At 34.3% G+C, this 22,028-nt stretch overlaps 1 protein-coding gene across 12 annotated transcripts in view; it reads left to right on the top strand.

The window, feature by feature from the left end:
• Nucleotides 1-22,028, top strand: part of CEP170 (centrosomal protein 170) — a 101,059-nt gene that overhangs the window by 37,520 nt on the left and 41,511 nt on the right. For 11 of the 12 annotated variants that reach the window (XM_027684012.1, XM_027684003.1, XM_027684021.1 and 8 more), the window contains 3 exons: nt 1,082-1,216; nt 10,145-10,621; nt 13,219-13,865. In XM_027684012.1, the coding sequence (XP_027539813.1) occupies nt 1,082-1,216; nt 10,145-10,621; nt 13,219-13,865 (1,259 nt within the window). The remainder of the gene's footprint in view (nt 1-1,081; nt 1,217-10,144; nt 10,622-13,218; nt 13,866-22,028) is intronic. The other variant, XM_027684083.1, reaches the window with a different exon arrangement.

The raw sequence follows: 22,028 nt of genomic DNA on the forward strand, positions 1-22,028 counted from the left end.
TCAAACCCCCATCCAAACTGTCCTTGAACACTTCCAGGGATGGGTCATCCACAAAGTCTCTGGACAACCATTAAGTTCTTAAAAGCAACTCAGTATTGACTAAAGCATAATGCTGTTCAAAAACAGAAGTACCTAATGTCAATCATATTGAAACTTTTGGCATGGCTATGAAATCATCTTTGGAATGCAAGTGTATAAAACATTAAAAAAAAAAAAGTTGAAATTCATAATAGCTTAAGTAACAGACAAGCTCCTAAGCAAGATTTGAAAATATCATGGTTTTTTATATAAAGACTCTATGAAATATATTCAGAACATCTGTGCAATGCTAGAATAGCTTAATCTCTGTAGGGTTAAATATTCTTCCAAGAGATCAGGTCAAACCTAATCGAGTCAATTTATCATCAGAGTAGAAATCTTCATTATATCAGGTTTTTTTCTTATTTAATCTTTGCATTTAAATATATTTAATCATGTGCATGCATTCTATATCTGAAACAGCACTTTAAATTGTACTATAATTTAACTAATACCTTTAAAAAAACCCCAACCTTTAAAACTGGTTGTGCTCAGTAATGTTTTACACACAAGGTAACTTCCAGCACTGTGTAGTAGCTGTCAGCAATTTGGAACCTTGGCAACATTGCAAAATTTGATCAGTTTTTCATGCAGTGAGTTCAGATTTCATTGAAAGGTCAGTGTGGATAAGAATGAGAATCTTCTCACAGAAATAGTAGCAAACAGCTTTTAGGAATGTACTGCTATCCTTATGACTTCAAACTGAAAGAAGAAATAATGTTTACAGATATATCAGGGTGACAATAAGAGATGTCAGCTGCCTTTGCAGAAACAGTTGTGCCAGAAGTTTTGATCAGGTCATTAGTAAGCTTTTATATTTAGAACCCAGATCAGTTATCCAGCCTCCAAGTTTGCTTTGTATCTAGGCAAATGCATGCAACCATTTCACTTCAACTTCCAGGAGAAATGATCCAAGCAAATTACTTTCTCTTCATGTTACTTTAACCTAAATATCTCAAGTAAACAGAAGAGTAATTTCCTCTGCTTTGGGCTAAATTTATAGATCTTTCCACCATGCCTCGTGGGACACCGTTGTATGGACAGCCAGCCTGGTGGGGTGACGATGAAGCTGATGATAAAAGTGTCTGTAAGCCAGATAGCAAGCATGAAGAAAAAACGCATGAGGCAGGGGCTTCAGGTAAGTGTTGTCTTATTTTTGTGTGGTTTTTTCTCTTTATATATACTGCATATATTCCTAAGTAGGGGCCTAAACAGATATTAATGTTCGGAAGTTTCATAATGTGCAAGATGAAAACCTTATAAAATTTAAGTTAGTTTAAAAACATTTTGTGAGAAACTGTGGATTTCCAGAGACCAATTTCACATATACCGTGTTAGTTTTCTAGTATATAATACAATTTTCTATCAGTAGGTATAGCAAATAACATTGCCTGATCTAATGTCTTCTTTTTCAGTTTAATCCATATCTGTCATTTTATATGCGTAGGGATATTTTATCAAAGTAGTTTCTGAGAATAAATGGTGCTGGTTTATATTTATGTTTGACTTCTAACTATATAAGGTGATCTGTGCTAACATTATCTTCTGTAATTCAGCAGTGCTGTATTAATGGGAATTGCATTTCATAATTCTTGCAGTGAAGATTTGTACAGTCTGAAGTTAAACTGGTAATGTTTATTTCCCCATAATACAGACCCTTTTATTCGTTAGCTTGTCTAGACACTGTGTATTGCCAAAACTTCAATCTCTGTGCCTATAATTAGGCTTTTATCTATCGTCAGGCATATAAATAAAGTGGCTGCTATTCTAATAAAGAGAGTAACCTTAAAACTTAAGGTTAGGATAAAATTCAACTGTGTTTGTTTAGCTCTTTAGACATGCATTCAAGGTCCAACAGCTTTTAAGTTTGCAGTTTTTTAAAGTACTTTAACTGGGGAGAGAATTTTTCTCTTCCTATCATAGTAGTTGCCATGGTTATCATAAATCATGTTTTGCAGAAATTGAAGTAAAGTTTAAAATGTAAAATCAAACTAAATTAATATTTCAATGTAGTGAAGTCAAGGTCTTTGGAATTAACGTTTTGTCATGGCCTTTAGTGGCTTTTTTCATAATATTCCAAAGCTGTTATGTCTCAGACAGTAAAGTAAGTCCCTTATGATTAGAACTGGTAGAAGGAAACCAGAGGAAATAATTTAAATTAGTGACCATTTTTGTGCAACTTAAACAATTTTTTCACACATAGAACAACTGCATCATAATGCAGTACAGTTATAGAACATTTTCTTATTTGGTTGTTTTTTTTGATGAAAAATGTCTACTGTACGCAGCTTGAGTAGAGTATGCTATTGTGTGCTCCTGTGGGGGCTTTTTAACTACAGGTTTAATATCCTACATTAATAATTTATAGCTTTACAGTTCAAATCTTGTCTAGAAATGTGTTCTTCAAACAACACTTCTGAGCATTCCTAAGGAATAGAAATTTTGTTCCTAATGGCAGTAGTAATGAGAAACAATGACTGCTAGATGTTTTTCCACTTCCAGTTTTGGCAACAAAAAGGAAAAGTGTGTATGCCATCATTTACAAAGAAAAAGAATTAAGTTCTTGCCTTTGAGTCATGTCATTGATACACTTGCTAGCCATGTGATTTTCCTTGCTTTCCAGATTGCAGGGAAGCATTAACTTTTGGCTATGAAACCTTTGACTAAGTATCTTGCTGTACATGCCAAAACAGGGATGGTAAATTCTGTAATATTTGTGGTTTTATTGCTTAGATGTCAGTGTCTGTAGCAAACTAATATAACAAAAGTAAGAATTCATCAAGTTTTTCTTACTCACCTGTATCTGTCTACTTTGTTTTAATCTAAAAAACAGGCATATTGTTTGCCCTCATTAAATATGGCATTATTAAAAAAAGTATTATCCCAAAGTCTGTGGTTTTGATGCAATGCCATGCCATTAAGAAGGTATGACACAAGGTTCCGGCTTCTATATAGTAATGTGTCTATTTTTTTTTATAATTTTAAATTGCTTTTTCAGAAGCAATATTACATCAAATGGTTTACATGCTCTTGTATTTATGTTATCAAGAGATTTTTCACCAGGTGATCAGTGCTTCTATCTTAGTTCCTGAGGTCCAAGAAAAATAAGATTGCAACTTCCTCTCAAACTAATCACAAAGATGCCATCTGTTTCAATAGTAGACAAAAATAAGTTTGTTCTAGACAGACCTTTGGGGGTGTTTTGGACATGATTTGCCTTAGCTAAGTCAGCAAAAGGTAAATGATGAACAGAGAAAATGGATTAATATTTTCTAAATTATTTAAAGTTGTTTATTTTCCATATATATATATGCTATAAAAATTAAATTTGGGCCCAAAGCCTTCTTGGTAAATACAATTTTTTTTTTAATATTGCAGATTCCTTTTATGTTTGTTGTTGTTTCATCATGAATTTATCTCCTCTGAATAGTATTGATCTAAGTGGAGTGTAGGAATAGCTTTTGTTTTCTGAAACTGACTCATAAATCTGTAAGAATGAAATTCAGCTTGAGTAAGCACATACTAAACAAAAGCGTATGTGAAATGGTATAGGAAGACACTGCTGGGAAAAATCCAAAACCTGGTATTTTTGTAAAGTCATTTAATTTGCCGGGATGTAGAACTAAAATCACTTGTATAGACAAATGATTTATTTTTCTTGATCACTTAATCTCTGAGTAGACATTAGTTGTATGTTCCACTAGTCTGGTTGTTGACTGTTATAGGTATTTTTTAGTAGTGTTGGCAGAGAGTCTAAGGCAAACCTGATAAGAGTTGACGTTTGCTTCTATGGACGGACTTCCTCAATCTCAGAACACAACGTCTGTGTAGAAGCGGGCAAAAGATTTTTTGAATGTTTTCTTGCAATTTTGGAATAAAGTCATAAGCTTTTTGGGCCCCTTTGGCCTACAATTACATGCCGTGAAAACATTAACTTATTGTCAACAAGTTAGTATGTATTTTCTTCATGTGCTTAGGTTTTATAATGTAGATCATTGCAATGATAGGAAAGCATTATAAAGAAACACTTGTACAAAAGAAAATTAGAAACTTCAGAAGACTGTCATGTTTAGTTATTTTTAAAATATAAGCAAATATATATAGGCATGAATTCTAAGAGATGGGGCAAGATTTAATGAGGAGATAGAAGTGGGAGATTTGTTTCTGCTAAGCCAACTATAGACAATTAATCTTTACAGTCTCAAGTTAATAAGATTATTTCAATGTTACTGTATTTCTATCCCAACAGAAAATCACTAATGAAAATTATTTGCAAAGAGAACAGAATAGCCTGAAAAACTTTAAAAAGAAAAAACCTGTGTTTTTTGACATGCATGTTACTATAATTTAATGACCCATAGATCTTCTAGTCCATATTAAAATGAAGAGTTGCATGTACACCTCTGGTGTGACTTTATGCTGCAGCTGTTAAATGTTCATGTTATTGGCAAGCTTATTGGGTGAGTAATTATTATTATTGCCATCTGTTATACTCTCGCTTCTTGGAAAAGCAAAAACTACATTCTGTGCTGATCTCAGTAGTAGCTGATTTCGTTACCAGAAATCTAAGAAGAGAGAAGTAAGTTCTTAATAATAATAATGGCCAGTCTTCGCGAACGAAGATCTGGGGAAAGGTCTTTTACCTTTCCAGCCTGCGCAATGGATTTTTTAGGTGAGACACAGCCTGCGCTGAACTGAGCCCACCCTTTAATCCTAAGGTTCATCTGCCGGGGCCAAGCAAGCTTGGACAATGGCAGTGAGGTCCTCAGGACGTAGGTTTGTTTAGAGTGACCTTCTCATAGATGGATGGCCTCACAGGGCTAACGGGTTCCATCTGCCCGGGAGACCGAGGAATCGAACCCGTGGTCGCAGCAGTGAGAGTCCTGCATGCTAACCACTCGGCCACCAGGGGTCTAAGTTCTTAAGCAGACTCCTAATAATCTGCAGTAATTTTTTTCATTTTGACGTGAAGTATTCTTTTAATTTCAGTATTGCATAACAATATGTCAGATTAAACATTCCTTACATTTAAGAAATAGTGTCATTTTCAGGTAAAGCAGGCTGACAGTTATTTTAGAAATACCAGTGTAATCAGTGTGTGTGGGTGATTACACACACTGTAATGTGTGATGTCTAATCACTAGTGTTAACAGTAAAGTTTCTAGAAGTTTGCTCTAGAATTTTGCTGAGTTTTGACATGGAGTATGTGCAAATGCTGCATATGTAAGGCTTGCTTTGCAAAGCTCTAGCAGGAAATCTGTGTGGTATGTCATGGGGAGCTTATAGAACCTTTTAGAGCTGTCACACCAGTATATTTAAATAAAATTAGTTCTGCCCTTTTTTCACTTCAACTGATTTAAAGCAGGTAGTTAAGTGATTTATAATGAGAGGTGGGAATTTATATGCAATGCTGTTTTATATTTTTATTTTGAGAGAGCAATTTTGATATTTTTTCGTAAGACTGGTTATGACAACATTAAAAGACAAAGATCGTATTTAATACCATGTGAATCATGATATGTATTTGTTTCAATCTTGTCTTTAACTAAAAAGTGAAAAATGTGATTCAGCCTTAAAGCAAGAAAAAAAAGAACCTGAATGGTAAGTGGGAAATAGAAAGGAAAATATGAAGAGAAAGAGAAAGGGAAAAAAAAGAAATTCTGTTAAGCACTTGAAAGCACTAACTTCAGCTTCTTTTCATTACACATATCATTGCACAGTGCCAAATAAAAAGCTAACATTAAAAATATTTTGGGATTTTGTGTACATATGGTATCTTGGCTGCTTCTTATACCTATTGCAAATAAATATATTACTCCAGGTTTACAGACATTTTTCAATAAGTGCTCTGTGAATTCCAGATTATTTTCTTTTACAAGTTTTATTCTTAAAATTGTATTTTTAAGGCAGAAAGAGAAGAGCACTACTAAAAATCTGAAGACTGTGAAAAATATTTTCTGAGGTTTCCTTTTTTTGTAGATGATAATATATTCATATACACAGGCAGTTTTTTGCATATCTGATAGTTTATGTTGAATGGCACAGACACCTATAATATTTCTTGTCCAGGTTGGCAAGTAAAATTTTCAGATTCTGACTACGTGCATGTGTGTAACTTGAGAAATAAGACTTAAAAAAACCCAAAAGTCCTACAAAGTGTAATCAACTCTGCTAATGTCACAAAGTGAATATTGCTGGTGATTGTCTCTGAATAGGATAGAGTAGAATAGATTTAAGTCAAATTATCAAGATTGGAAGAGACCTTCAAGATCATCCAATCCCACCATCCACCCAGCACTAGCATCATCATCATCATGGCTAGGCTTCGCGAACGAAGATTTGGGCACCCAGCACTACCACTGTAACCCCTAAACCACTAAACCAAATCACCCAGCTCCAGATCCAGATGCCTCTTGAACACCTTCAGGGGTGGTGACTCCACCATCTCCCTAGGAAACCTATTCCAATGCCTGCTCACACTGTGAAATTTTTTTTTCTAATATCTAATATGGATCTCCCCAGTCTCAGCTTACGGCCATTTCCTCTGGTCCTCTCACTGCAGGAACAGTAGAGGAGACCATTCCCCACCTCACTACAACCTTCCTTTTACTGCAGGAACAGTAGAGGACACCAGACCCCACCCTACTACAGCCTTCCTTTTAGGTGTTTGTAGAGAGCGATGAGGTCCCCCCTGAGCCTCCTCTTCTTGAGATTAAATAAACTTGGCTCTCTCAACCTTTCCTCATAAGACATGTTCTCTAGTAAAGGATCTCCCTGAATCTCCCTTTGGTTAAGCCTATGATTTGTCAAATATTACACAGTTTCCATCCTAGTCTCACACAAACTCATTGTTTCAATAATAGTCTCACTACACCTGTGTAGCAGCTACCAGTATTGCTTCCTTACTTGCCTTGTAGAAAGAGTTGCACAGTTGTTTTTTTAGAATGAGAGATCTCTATGAACAGATGTCCTGCTACTTTTTTCTGTCCCTTTCCTTTCACTCTTCCCAGTTCAGAAATCTCTTCAGTCCCTAAAGAGATTGCAGTTCACAACCTACCTGTCCCCTCATTTTCCCAAAACACACTTACAATTCCATGCAATTGCCTTTTTTTGCCGTACAGATACTCTGCTTGTTCTGTTTGAAATATAGAGCTGTGATTACTGCTATCTTCAGTATTTGCTTGAGGGTTTTCTCTTAAAGTTGTCTGTATTTATTTAATGTATAATTTCCTTCATCTTGGCAGATGACATTTTATGATAGGATTTCAAAGGTAAGGCTATTTTATAGATCACTCTCTGTAATATTTAGAAAGCCGTAAGGACTTGCATTTAGAATTTGGGTGAAAAATACTGAAGGGTGGTTCAGATTAGGATCTGTATTCGTTTTTTGTTTTCCTCATTGTTTTCAATTCCTTATTCCTTATTCCTAATCAATTCTGATGTATTTAACTCTTCTAAAATGCAAGTACTTCAGAATGAAAATAGGATTTTTAAGTAATTAAAATTAACTTCGGATATTTTTCTTTAAATAATTTCTAAAAATTTTTCTAGTTTAGTAACATTTACGATTTAGTTGTAGTTCACTTTCTCACTTCTTTTGATTAAACTGTCGTCATTTAGATTCAAACTGTATTCTAGCATCTGTTTAAAATAAAAATATTGGAATCAAATACGGTGCATGTCATCATAGTATAAACTGATTTTAGGTGTTAAATTTGGTGCAGGCAAGTTTCACATGGAAAATTTTTTCATGAAGTTCTTCATTAATGCTGATAAACCAGTGTTAGAGATCCCCTCATTGCCATACATCTGATGCAGATGGCTAGATCTTGTGATTTTCAGAAGATGTTGTGAACCGCTATTTCATATTCACTGAAAAATAATGTTTCTTGTGTGGCCAGTAGGTTGCTGCTGCCTTGCCCAAAAGTAGAAATATTTCTCAAAACACACTGTATTATCCAGTTATCTTTTGAAGGAGCATTGAACACTTGCTTAATTGGAATTGGAATTAAATTGGAATTAAATTGGAATTGTATGAAATTGTAGACTCAAAGTCTGAGTAGAACCATGGCGGGGGAAAAAATAAGATATCTATGAATTGGCTCTGTGGTGGATTACTCTCCTGTTCATTGATGGTGTTTCATATTGTAAGGATCCAGGCTCTAGATTTGATCCTGCTAGAGCTTGATCCATTTCAGCTTGTTAGCTAAATGAAACAAATGGAGAGTGATGGTAGTTTATCTAAAATCTAGGAGCTGCAAAGTGTGGTTTTTGTTCATTTCTGTACATTTTCTGTATAAACATAGAAGCTTTTTTAATGGACTTTGCATCAATAAAATCGATTCATTCTATATTGTGTGTCTGGCAGCATAATTGTTTTCAGGAAGGGTACTTAGAAGACATTCTGTTTCCCAGGGAGAGGAGTAGTGAGGTACTGTTGAAGTGTCTGAAAACTGCCCCACAGACATAAGGTAGCTGATAGTGCAGTGAAAAGTGTTAGCTAGGAAATTCTTAAAATGCAACAGCATAATAGAAAAACCTGTCTGAATTCTGAATATCTTTTGTGTTTCCAACAGCTATTATTAGAAAAAATTAATTTAAAAAGCTGTGTTACCTGCATCAGAGTTATTTTATCCAGTTGGTATCCAAACATGGCAATAATAAAGAATGTGTACTATTTTTGTTTTCTCTCCATAACATCATTCTTTTTTTGACTTTTCCAGCTATTATTCTTTCACTTAAAAAGTATATTTCTCTACATCAAATTGCCATCCTTGCTATTTTTTGTTTATTTTTAACCTTTTTCTAAATCCTCACAAAATGCCTGTGTTTGTGAGGAACAGCATAGGTGCATTACAACATCCTGCATCCTTTACCCCTTAAACTCCTGACTTCAGGATAAAGGTTTGCATTGCTCCCTTATTGCACAATAGTTTCATAGAAAAATATAAAAATATTAACTGTCTCAGCTGATATAGTGTGGCTATTTTTAGCAACAGAAATATATTAATTGCAGTCTTATTTCTTTACTTGGCAACCTGAAATGATTTCTTAAACATCTTAATGTGGTCCATGATAAATCACGTAGGAGCTATTCAGAATTCTTTCATTGCAATCTAACTTGCCATTGCTACTAACATCTCCAGCTTGTGTTGCTTTTATCATGTCTCTATACTAGATATTTTGGCCGGCTTGCTTGTTCATGAAATGCAGCCAGAAGGTGTGCTTTCTTAAAGGCACATTGGTAACTTTGCTGCAACCACAGGAAGCATTAACCTTTGTTCACTTCAACTATACAGTGGAACTTGGAATTACTGTGCTTTTTCCACGTTCTACTTTCTTTAGCCATTGAGAGCATTGCTTGGTAACATTTTGCATGTTTCCAGCTATTGTTTCTTTTTCTGTTCATGTACAAATGTTGGAATCAAGTAAAATAAGAGCAGATGACAGCAGGATTTAGCTCTATTCTTTGGTTTTATCCCTTGTAGAAACGTAAGTGTTTGAATTCCAAAACACTTTCCCGTGCTTATCAGTGTTAAACTTTTCAAACCAAAATTAATATTTATTTTTCATTAATGTGTGAATTGTTTTTCTGAAGAATTTTGCGAAACAAAATTATACTAGCTATCCACTGCAGGAGATGGAAGCCAGACCAGTAGCACTTGTTTTGTGGCACCTTGATTTGATGTTTTCTCCGATAGTTTGGAATTGCGATAATGATAATCTCAACTATTTATCTGATGTGATTTATCTGTTTGCCATGTTCAAATAACTCATCTGACCTTTGCATCTTTTAAAAATATTTGGAGTGCACTCTGACAAATTCTGGGTGAGATTTTTACCACTTTATATGCCTTACAGGTAAAGTTCGAACTGTCTTTTCCGTAATACTTTTTATATATAATTCTGGAATTGTTTTTCCAGAACTACCTTGCTCAATCTTCTCCGCAATCTTACTGTTTATTCCAAAAATTACCCAAGTAGCCTTTACAGGAGTTCAGAAAATTCTTGAAGAACCTGGAGTTCCCAAGTATTGTGAAATCTATTTTTTTATTTTTCTTAATAGGAGGCAGCACAGATACCAAGCAACCTGAGGAGCAGTCTGCATCTGCAAGTGAAGAACTTTATCCTTTCTGTAGGGAGCCAAGTTATTTTGAAATCCCTACCAAAGAATTCCAGCAAGCTTCACAGGTAGCAGAGAGCACTATTCATGAAATTCCAACAAAAGACACCCAAAGCTCCCATGCAGCAGCCGCAGGGCATGCTTCCTTTACCATTGAATTCGATGACAACACTCCTGGAAAAGTGAAGATCAAAGATCACGTGACAAAATTCACATCGGAACAGCGTCACAAGTCAAAAAAACCTTCTTCCTCCAGTGGTCAGGACCTGCCTGGGCTTCAAACAGTGATGATGGCTGCAGAGAGCAAAGTAGCAGATTGGCTAGCACAGAACAATCCTCCTAGAATGATATGGGAACCATCAGAGGAGGATTCCAAAAGTATTAAGAGTGACGTTCCAGTGTACTTGAAGAGGCTAAAAGGTAAAGTGAATGATTCCAGCTATGCTTGTTTCTGAAAGCAACGATTCCTCACCAGCATCCAGCCCTTGCGGAGTTCAGTTGAAATGATGAGTACTCCACATGTGCACAAGGATCTGGGCTGGGAAATTTTATTGCAGTATTAAGTCTTAAAAAGAGGATAAGAAGCCAAACACTAAATCCTCTTACAGTGAGTATAATAGTTGGAGATGTTCTAGTACAGCTGAAAGCATCAGCTATTTAAAACATTGATCTTGAAAATGAAAAGGAAAAAATCCAAACGTTAGTTAAATTTTATTTATTTCAGTTTTTCTGATGAGTTACTTTAAAAAGCTGAATTGCTTTTTAGAATCAAAGCTCTGAAGCTCAATTTATGCTTTTAGCAACTCTTTCAATAGCGTATGTTCTGTGAATATTCATGTGCTCTAAGAAAATCGTTTATGGCAAAGAATACATCATGAGGTTACTCTGCTTAAATGGATCGTATTTGATGAAGTCAAGTTTGAGTCAGAAATCTGAAATAAACCGAGAGCTTCAATTTTTATACTAAGCTTGTGGAATATTGTATTTATAAGAGAGCTGCTCTTGAATGCAGTTCCAAGTGATTATAAACGTTCATTTACTGCAGACAGTGACATTTCAAATAAAATTAAATCAAATGTTAAATATGATAAGTGTACTTTCTTTTGAATGCCACTTAGCAGAATAGAAAATAAAGTAGTTTCAATGTTCAGATGAAGACTGCAGTGCCATTTGAACTTTCAAAATGAAAACTTCTGAAGAATTTTTTCAAGTCTCTTATTTTCTGTTTTCAATTTCAGTGGGTTAACCCTTCAATTCCCATTTCCCTTGATTTTACAACATTATCATGTCTAGCTCTTAAACTAGCTAGGACTTGGTACAACATGCTTTCTTTTACTCATCAAAAGTCTGCTTTTTTAAGGCTGACTCTTCCAAATTAACCTAAAAAAAATTCTGAAAATAGAATTATATTTATGTGCTAGCTTTAAAATAATAGTTTATTATTTCTTCCAGAGTATATCACAGAACAGAATACTTTGGTCTTCATGGTACTCTACTGTATTCACAAACATTCTTTAAAATATTAGCCATGACACTTGGATAAATAGGAAGGAGGCTTTGTTTATAATCCTTTTCCTGGCAGAAGCTTCTCAAAGTCTGATTAATTTTCATCTGAAAGAGGTGTAAGTTATGGGGTGCATATGGCCACAGTAAATATCTGAATTTTGTAATCTTTTATGAGCTGCTTGTATTCTCACTCATTGCTTGTGTTTTTCGGTAAAGAATATACCTAGCTGCTTTGAAAGTTCAATTTTAAAAAAAAACCAAACAAAACTTACTGGTTTTTTGTCCTCAGCTTTTTCTTACAATATTCTGTAATAAAGTCCCACTACTAAAATTATGTTATATGACTTTCACTGTGGTGTTAATTTTGTTTACTATTATTATTTGGAAGTATATGAAGCATCCCATAATTTTTGTAGGCACCGTTCAAAAAAGTAGAAAACAGGAATGTAAGTTGGGATTTCAGCTGTGTTTTCAGTGCTTTTATTCTCATAAGTAAGATTAACCAATGTATAATTACTATTTAACTGAATAATAGCTGTGTATCTTAACTATTTTAAGTGAGAAAACATAAAAAAGCTATCCTCTTGAGAATAAAAAAAATTTACAACTTGTACATTCTATATATACATGATCAAGATTTGATCCAGAAGAGTTCAAAGAACGTGAAACTGTTCCTTCCCAGGAACTAAGCTAGAGACTTAGGAGCGTAGACACTGTCATTGTACATGAAGTTGCTGTGTGTTAAATGTGACTTACAATGTGTAAGTATCCAGCCTTCCATGCTTACCTTTTCAGGTGTCATTGCAAAGTGTATTTGTAGAAGTATACATGTTTTATTAAATAATCCTTATTCATAGAGCTCACAGTAGTTTGTGGAATGAATAAGTAATAACCATTTTACATGCATGCATCAGGTACTGAGTGGGGTGAATGATGGAAAAACTCATTGTTCTTCTTGGAAAGAGTAATAAGGAATTCGGTTTTGAGTAGACATTTCTCATGATAAACTATGGTAAATGCAGGAGGAATCCAACAATGTGAACGGTGGCTCTCAATGTTTTATTTCCACTACCAGAAAGGCTATTTTAAGGTTTTCCTTTTCTTCTTAACTGTGCCTAGAATGTGTCAGTAGCCATCTGTAATCAACACGCTGTGTAACAAAGTTAGTATGATTAGAAAACATACTGTTGTACAGCTGGTAAAATACTGGCTTTTGCGTATCAATGTTAAGCGTTCACAGATGAGAATATTGGTGAAAAGGGTAATTCAAATGCACTCCTGTTACTGATCAGCTTCTAATGTGTTTCATTGTTAGACTTGCAGCAAACTGACTGCCTTTCCAGGAGCTGTACAAAATTTGCAGAGCCAGGTACTGAAAGCTGTTGGAGTTGAAAGAGAAATCCAGTTTGAAATAATTTCCTTTCTAGTTTTCCGCTTGAGTTTTTTTGTATATGTTGAGTTGGGTCTTTCTTTGTTTCATTGTGCTATATATTCTTTTGCTTTGCTTGTAGGGAATAAGCATGATGATGGTACACAAAGTGATTCAGAAAATATTGGTGCACACCGGCATTACAGTAAACGGGCAGCACTTGAAGAACACTTAAGACATCATCATACAGAACTGAAAAAGTCACACCAGAAGGTCCATTCCACAGAAAAGCAGCAAGAGCAAGGCAGTTTGAGTCAGACTGCCTTTATGATTGAGTTTTTTGATGAAGACCATCCTCGAAAGAGGCGTTCTTACTCTTTTTCTCAGAATGTAGGAGCTCTGTGCCCAGAATCTCCATCTCCAACACCTCACACACGAGCTGAAAAAGTGAAACCTACATCAGGAGAGAAAGCAGTCCCTTCATCTGTGCAAGCCAGCTCATCACATCACAGAGCAGTACACGGTGTTCATGCCAAACTTCTAAAACAAAAATCAGAAGAACCCTCTGCTGCATTACCTGCCTTACAAGCTGCGTTGTTAAGGAGTTCAGGAAGTCTTGGCCATAGGCCTAATCAGAACCAGGAGATGGACAAAAAGTTGAAAAGCCAGCATATTTCTGCTGCTACTGAAAAGGACAATGAGGATGACCAGAGTGACAAAGGTACTTACACTATTGAGTTGGAAAATCCCAATTCTGAAGAAATGGAAGCCCGTAAAATGATTGACAAGGTGAGAAACCTAAAATGTATACTGATGGTAAAGGGTTACTTGATATGTGGGCAGCAGTCTACTACTTATTAAAGCTGCTGCAATAACACAAGGTTTTAAACCAGTCTATAATGATGAAATAAAGAATGTCATAAGAGCAGCAGCATGCATTTGCTAAAAATTATTCTTGTCTGATGCTGCTCTTCTCTTAGTTTGGTAGTTTTACTGTGTTTTTAGAAGATTTAAATACTGTAAGAATACTAGGCAACAAAATAATTTAACTGGTATTTTTATGAGGGTTGTTAGATATGAATTTAGATGTCCCTGTGGAAATACTCACTTGTTCTTAAAAGCCTATGGTCTCCATATTTTTCAGTATATAAATTGGTTCTATTCAAATTATCATATAGACATGTTGTAAATGTTTTCTGTACTTATAAAAAAGTATATTCAGTAATTTAAAGAACTTAAATTTTGGTGTCCATTATAAAGAGTAAGTATAAAAATGCTCTAATTTTCCAAAAGTGTTTATATGACAGCGATGTAAATCTCCTAATTTGGTTATTGGTAACAACAGAAAGATGAATAACAATACAAATAGTATATGTCATTAAAATAACTGTGTTATATAACTGCGAGTAGCTCTTTCTTCGGATTCTACAGGAAGATTTGCATAGGAGAAACTATCTTTGATCATTTGGCTTAAAATGACTTGAGATGGATTTTTTTCAGGTTTTGTTGTGTTTTCCTAAATAATCCATTGTTGTAGAATGTCTGCATCCAATTCTAGGCTAGTTTTTTGCTAATTTAACAGGCAATTCTTCACTTACTTGTCTTACAATTATCTAAGGATTTGTTTTGCATGTCTAAACTTTTTCAGAGCTTAACAAATACATTAATACATTTAGAATTAACTTTGGCTAATGTTGAAAATTATTTTCTGCAAAACTTCACTGGTTTGATTTTGTAGAAAAATTGTGATGTAGTGGGGAAATGAGAAATTTTATTATAGGTGGTTTTATTTTGTAATAGGTGTGTATGCAGCGTTTGGAAGGGGGATTAATGTAAAGGGTATTGCTTTCAATAAAATGCTAAAGATAATGATTTTGCCTTTTATGGATTCTGAAAAGGAAAATTTTGACTTCTTTGAGCCAGTATTCAAGAAACAACTGATAACTAGAAGCATTCCAAATGAAGCAAGTGAATATTAAAGAACATCATTGCTTTGACTTAGCGACTACAAATTTCTACATATAATTAAGTTATAAATCTTCAATTAAATTGCATCAGAAAATTTGCAAGTCAGATTTTAGCTAAGCATAGTTGTTCAACAGAGTTTACTTGGAAACCAGAAGAAAATTTCCAAACCATTTGGAAATAGACAATTTATTTACTTTAGTAAAGTGTTAATACTGTTTAACATTTAGTAAGATTTCAAATTATTTATGACCTTCAGTACGCATTCAAGATATCTGCAGGTTTTTTGTTTGAAACAAATCTCTCCTGTTAGAGGAGAGGTTCAGGAACAGGAGGAGAATGTAAGGGTTAGGGATGGTAGTAAAGTATTGGTTAATATTCTGAGTGTTGTATAAAAAGCTTTTGGATATCATAAATGCCCCTTACTGCTAACTTAAAAAGTGTCACCACTAGGAATTAAAGATTTACTATGAAGTAAAGCAGAGATGTTTTTTCTTCGAGGTCTTCCGTATCTTTTCATTTCATATCTGTACTGAAGAATTATGAACTCTGTATTTTACACCCAGTTCAAAGAGGCTTGCTATGCAATTCATATTTGATTTGGTAATATGAAAGAAGTATGGTATTATTTTTTATAAAGTGCAGAAAAACTGCCAGTGAAGAAAACCAAAACCAAATGGAAGCCAAAATTTCTTCCTCTTGCTGAGCTCAGCTTTATTTCCCTCCTATTTTAAATTGCTAATGCCTTGGGTACTCTTACTTTGCCAAAGCGAAATAAGTGAGTTATAAAAGAGAGACTTTTGTTAGCCTGTTGACTCCTGTGCTTCTTTATTGAGGATTTATGAGAATTATTGGTATACATTTTATAAATAATTCCATTATAACTGCTCTTTCATTGTTGGCAAATCAGTCCTTTTTCTGAGCAGTTACCATGCCTGCTCAGTTGAGTCTCATTTAAGAGTGTCTGTTGGGTTAAAAGTTTAGTTGAAATTCAGGAGTTTAGTTTGCTAGTTTGCTAGTTTAGTTTGGAGTGAAAATGCACTACAAATAACAAGGATGACTTTCTAAAACATTTGCACAAATAGTGCAGTCTTGTCAGTAGCAATTTGCATTAGAATTGTGTTGAGATCTGTGTCTGGTTCATCTAAAGAATTTCCAATGGAATGAAGTACTTCTGGGTTTGGGTATTTTTTCCCTTTTATTGGAGGAAAGGATGAGAGTGACCAAAATATCCAAAGATTACTTCCAAGTGTGACTCATTCACTTGGGAAACCCTAGCCTTAACCTTACTTCTGTAGGCAGAGTCTACTCTTTTGTCTAGAAAGGAACGTAAGAGAGAACCACAAATGCAAGAGTAGTATTAACTTCTCAAAAATGAAGGTAGGATTATTAATGCTTCTTCGAGTTAAAAATCCAAGAGAGGCATGCAGGAAATTAAAGCTAAAATTCTCTGAAAATAAATGGAAAAAACCCATCTATCTATGTAATTCTAAACAAAGGGGGAGAAAACCTTAATGTTGAGCTATACCATTTCCTTCAAAAGTACTATTTTCGCTTAATTAATATAGCCTTTTATTAAAAATTCTAGGAAATAGTCTCAAGAAAAATAGATGTTTGTGTGTACTGATTTTAAAAAATCCAAAAACTATGCTGTCCTGCTTATTCAGCATCCTTATTTCGTTTAGATTGCTATGGATCCATTTCTTCCTCTTCCATTCTTTCAGTCTCTAAGAAAAAAAGTATTGTCACTACAGCAGAAATGTAGAATAGCAAACGATACCATCTTTATTTCTCAACCACTTTAAAGCCTGACTTTTGAGAAGAGAATGTGAGAAGGAGGAATTATCAGAAAGAAAGAGGAAGAGATTTCATAAGTAACAGACAAAAGCTTTTTAATTTTGTTACTCTTCCTTAACAGAGAGGAGTAATCATATATTTGCAGTGATGACTGTCCTGGGGTGAATGTCTGTCACTTACCTAAAATGTAAGATTCCAAAAATATTACGCTTGTGTCTTACACAACTTTCAGATTTGCAAGAATTTTTTAAAAAATTATTTTAATTCAAAAAAAATAGAGTATGTATGCAGGTAGTTTTTAGTTGTAAACATTAAAACAAGATGCAAGTAGACACGTATGGTTGTGTCTTAATGTTCTTTATAGATTGAGAACACTTAAAAATAGCAATAAGGCTTGCTTCCTAAAAGTCCTTTCATTAGCCAGTGATATTTCTGCATTCAGGTCACTTAAACTCATAGAGAAGTATGAATTGGTTAGTAGGCTACGGTTTAGAAAATAAATACATTAATAATGAGAAAAAAATAATAGATGATGTCTCTCTTTTTTATACATGCAAAGCTCTTTTTAAAATTACATTTGAGAGCAATTTCATCAATGTGTAGAGAAGACAAGCTGCTCTTATATACCACAAAGACCATCTTGAACATACCAGGCATACAATATCCTCTACTGAAATAGCTTCATAAAGCCACAACTCTTTCTAGCAGAATAAGCGTCTTATTGTTGCAGCTAACTGCTGAGTGCAAAATGAAACAAATTCAGGATCTTGGTTTAGAACATGTTTTCAGTGTTACTGTTACCACATAAAATACATGAGTAAATGGGGCATAGTCAAAGGATTTATTTTTCCTCTACATCCAGCCGTTCTGTTCTGTAGACAGGTGCAGTGCTTTCTTTTGTTAACACTTAGCAATTGTTCTCTATTTAGCTCTGAGCTGTAAATTTTCTATCAATTTTATGTTTTTGAAATAAATTTATTAGAAGAAAGTTGTTCTCAGCTGTCATATCACATTAAAAAATCTTTATGGCCCACAGAAAAGGTAAGTCTGTCAGTGGATGAAAGAATTCAGAATGGTACTTCTGTGGTTCATCTTCCTTTTTTGTTGATATAAAGAGACCAAATTATCATGCTAATGACTTTTCTTTTTCAATAAAGCAAAGTACTTCCAGTAATAAATATTAATAAATAAATGTGCAAATAATTCTGGATGTGTTTGGAATATTAAATACTTTGAGGCTATTGAAATAAATAAAAGCCACTCAATGATTTTTTTTACAAGTTCCTTGAGGGTTTTCATGAGGGAATCTTTTTTTGTTTGTTTTGTGTAAGGTTTTTTGTTGTCTTTCTTCTTCAGCCAGTTTCATTTTAGGGTATTTAAAAATGGAAGTATTTCGTACAACTTACTGTAGCAGAGTTAAACTCTTCTATGCATGTGGAGGAAGGGAAGGAATAGAATTGAGGCTATATGTATGTTTCAAGTCCCATCAGCCTAGCTAACCAGGGAATCTAGAATGTTATAGCAGCTCATATGCACATGGACACATTTGGCTTAGATGAAGTTTTCTTTGGTCCCCAAATTTTTTACTTCAATTATGTTATATTCATTTAGATTTCCTGATAGATAATTTTTTTATCAGCAAAGTAATTTTAGATCACAAATTCAACATACTGATTCCCAAGCAGAAGTAAGACTTGAAAAAATGTATCCAAATGAAACCTCAATACATCCTTCTGCCATCTTCAAAAAGACTTACTGTGGCCATTTAATCACTTTCTTTTCAATCTGAAGTCCATATTTTAGATGTTTAAAGTCTTTGTTTATATAGATAGGCCCTAATAGTAATGACCTTGTTTTTAGTGTGCAGGCTATCATCTTGAGTCCTGCAATGAGTATACATAAGATCTTAATTTATTTACTCAATCTGGAGAGAGATTCTTTTTTCCCCTTTAAAAATTTGGAATAATACTTTTGGAGGGAAAACTGTTGGTGTTCACTGTAGACAGCTGGTTTTCCAATTTTATTTACTCTGTCTTCCTGTTCATAATGATACTTATTTCAGTTTGATTTGACTTCTTTTTTAATTGGGGTATGGATGGAAATTATTCTGAAAGATGAATATAATAAAATGGATTCTCCTTATTCTTTTTGCTCCCAGGATATATCTATTCATACTATATTATAATGCTGGCTGATGTGTTTTTCAAGGAGTGTGTACTTTTGAATGATTTTTGTTGTTGCTTTAAGTGTTCATAAAGCTTCTATGCCAGATATTGTCTCCTCTGTTAAAATTTTATCAATAATCCTAGAGATTGTATTTTATTATAACTCCTCTTGTTATGGAGTTAACATACATGTTATGGACTCCTCTTGGCAATTTTTTTCAGTATTATAAATTGAAAAACTACCTGAAAATAATCAATGGGCAAGGAGTAAGTTAGGAGGGAAAAAAAAATCTCAGCATGTTTCAATGACTGTTTAAGGAACTAAGATAGATATATCGATTTTCAGAAAATGACTTGCAGGTCTCCTGTCTTTTTACACCCTCTGGGTTTAATTGCTTTTAGCATTGCTTCAGCAGTTTCATCTAGAAAGAAATGCCTTTTAGCCCCACAGAATGTCTTGTCTGCAGAGTTGCTGTGTTTTATGAATATAATGCTGAAAAGCCATAGAACAGTTGAAGTCTATCAAATCATCTGAGCATATACATTTTGTCAAGAGTTCAGAGGATACTTATAATTTTTTTTCTTATGAGGAGTTTTGTAGTCTCTAAACTTACTGTCTCCTTTTGAATTTAGAATCGAAAAGAAACTTAATTCTCCACTGTAGCAAACAGGACCAAAATATGTATGCATGTAAATATGTAACTGGTGTCTGTTAAGAGGAAGTTCTTAGACTTGGCACACTGATCCTTTTCATTTGCTTATGTAGCTTTTTTTATACCAGAGCATCTTGCATCTGATTCTATAACTTCAATATGTAGTTAAAATGACATAAACAGCTTCTGTGAAAATCCATGGCTATTCATGAGATATGCCCTGCACAGAACACAGTCTTTTTGCCTGGGATGGCCAGGATAACTGCCAAGAACAAGTGAAAACTATTAAAATCAGACTCCTCAGAAGCAACTTGGTTAAACACAGTTCATGCAGTAGCTAAACACAAAGTGAGCTGAGGCGTTGTACTCTTATCGTGCTTTCTGAAAGGTGGCAAAAATGTTTGCCTTTTTTCTATATGATCAATAACTCTGCTTTTAACAACCAATTTGCTGTATATTATGAATGTCTGAACTACCTTCTTCGGAAGAATTATCAGGAGCTCAGTCTCAACACTAAGTGCAAGATTGCCAAGATGATCTGCGATATGGATCTGAAGCCTCTTCAATTTCCTTGCTCTCTGGAATCCTCTTTTCCCATCAATCAATCAGTCATCCTCTGAGTGTGGCATATTTACAATTTCTTCTTCTTTCTTAGTACACCCAAACTGTGCTCAAAATCCTGCTTGTATTTCCAAACCCATGCTTTTAGCCATTTTTTTTTTAAGCTTGTTTCTTACTGGTCTGACTGTGTCAGTTCACAACTCAGTTTCTGAAATCTACTTTTGACTTCTCTGACAATCAAATGTACTCATCATCTTCCTTTCACCTAAAAAGTTATGAATCATAATTGCTATCATAATTCACATTCTCATTACTTAACAGTGACAAATACTTTATTTCAAATTTAGTCACTTGTTCCTTGTTTTATTTTGCCATGATCCTTTCATTAATGCACTGTGCAGTGTAGCCCCTTGTCCATTACTTGTGCTCTGCTTTGATTTATTTTTCTTTTTTAACTGTTCATCTTTGAATTCCCTTTTGTACACTTTTTGTCCTTAGGTTTTATTCTATTCCTTTTATACAGATTGCCTGCACTGACATTAATAGCATATAATTTAAATCATATCTGTTTCAAATATATGTTTCCAGTTTGTGTCTGTTCTTAGGATCTGAAAGAATAGAAAAAGAATTATTGAAATAATTTTAGTTTTCAAATAGCATCATTAATAAATAGGTTCCTAGTTGTAGCTCTCTGAATTGCACCTAGAATCTCATTTATTTGTTGGGTTTCTCTGATTTTATTAATATTATTAGGAATTACTGCATATCCTTCACATTAAGACTACAGCAGTAAGACTGTTGGGGAAACTTTAGTAACTCAAAATTTTAAAACTAAATAGGATTCTTCAGATATGTATTTTGAATAAAATTTGTGCTACTAGTTTGTGTTCATGCTCTTAGAAATGCTTTCTAATGTTTTGTGTAGTCAGGATATGTGGAGAACAGTAGAATCCCCATTCTAATATACATAATTTGTTATAAAACCAAGTGAACATATCTGTTAGAAGTCTCAAATAAGACTATTTTTTTCTCATTGATATCAGTATCTTCAGTAATGATTTGGATGAGGAACTAGGCCTGTTTTCATTAAGTACTGAATAATTATAAGCCATGAAATAGTTTAAAATTAAAGTAAGTATAAAGTCCAGGCGTTATGAACTTCAAAAGGCATGTAAATGAGATACAACTGGAAAAAGTTTTCTTAGTCAAGAACTTTTTAAAAGCATATAAGGAAAACATCAAGTGGGAGTTTGGGTATGGGTTTTTTTTAGCTAACCCATTGTCTTTTTTATTCAGAAAAATGGTTCCTGTTGCCATTATTTTTTTCTGACCAGTTTTTATTTTAATTTATAGAAGCTATTCCATATATTGAGAGAAAAAAAAGCCCTCTGTAGTTTTAAAGAATCATCACTTTTGATAGTTAATTCTAAAATCATTATGTTCACCTCAAGGGACCCTTGGTGGCCTAGTGGTTAGCATGCGGGACTCTCACCGCTGCGACCCAGGTTCTGATCCCAGTCCCCCGGGCAGATGGAGCTCGTCAGCCCTGTAAGGCCATCCATCTATAAGAAGGTCACTCTAAAACAAACCTACGTCCTGAGGACCTCACTGCCATTGTCCAAGCTTGCTTGGCCCCGGCAGATGAACCTTAGGATTAAAGGGTGGGCTCAGTTCAGCGCATGCTGTGTCTCACCTAAAAAATCCATTGCGCAGGCTGGAAAGGTAAAAGACCTTTCCCAAAATCTTCGTTCGCGAAGACTGGCCATTATTATTATTATTATTATTATTATTATTATTATTATTATTATTAT

Source organism: Neopelma chrysocephalum, unplaced genomic scaffold, assembly GCF_003984885.1.
Source record: "Neopelma chrysocephalum unplaced genomic scaffold, ASM398488v2 Primary Assembly neopelma1_23, whole genome shotgun sequence".
In the NCBI taxonomy this organism is placed as follows: Eukaryota; Metazoa; Chordata; class Aves; order Passeriformes; family Pipridae; genus Neopelma; species Neopelma chrysocephalum.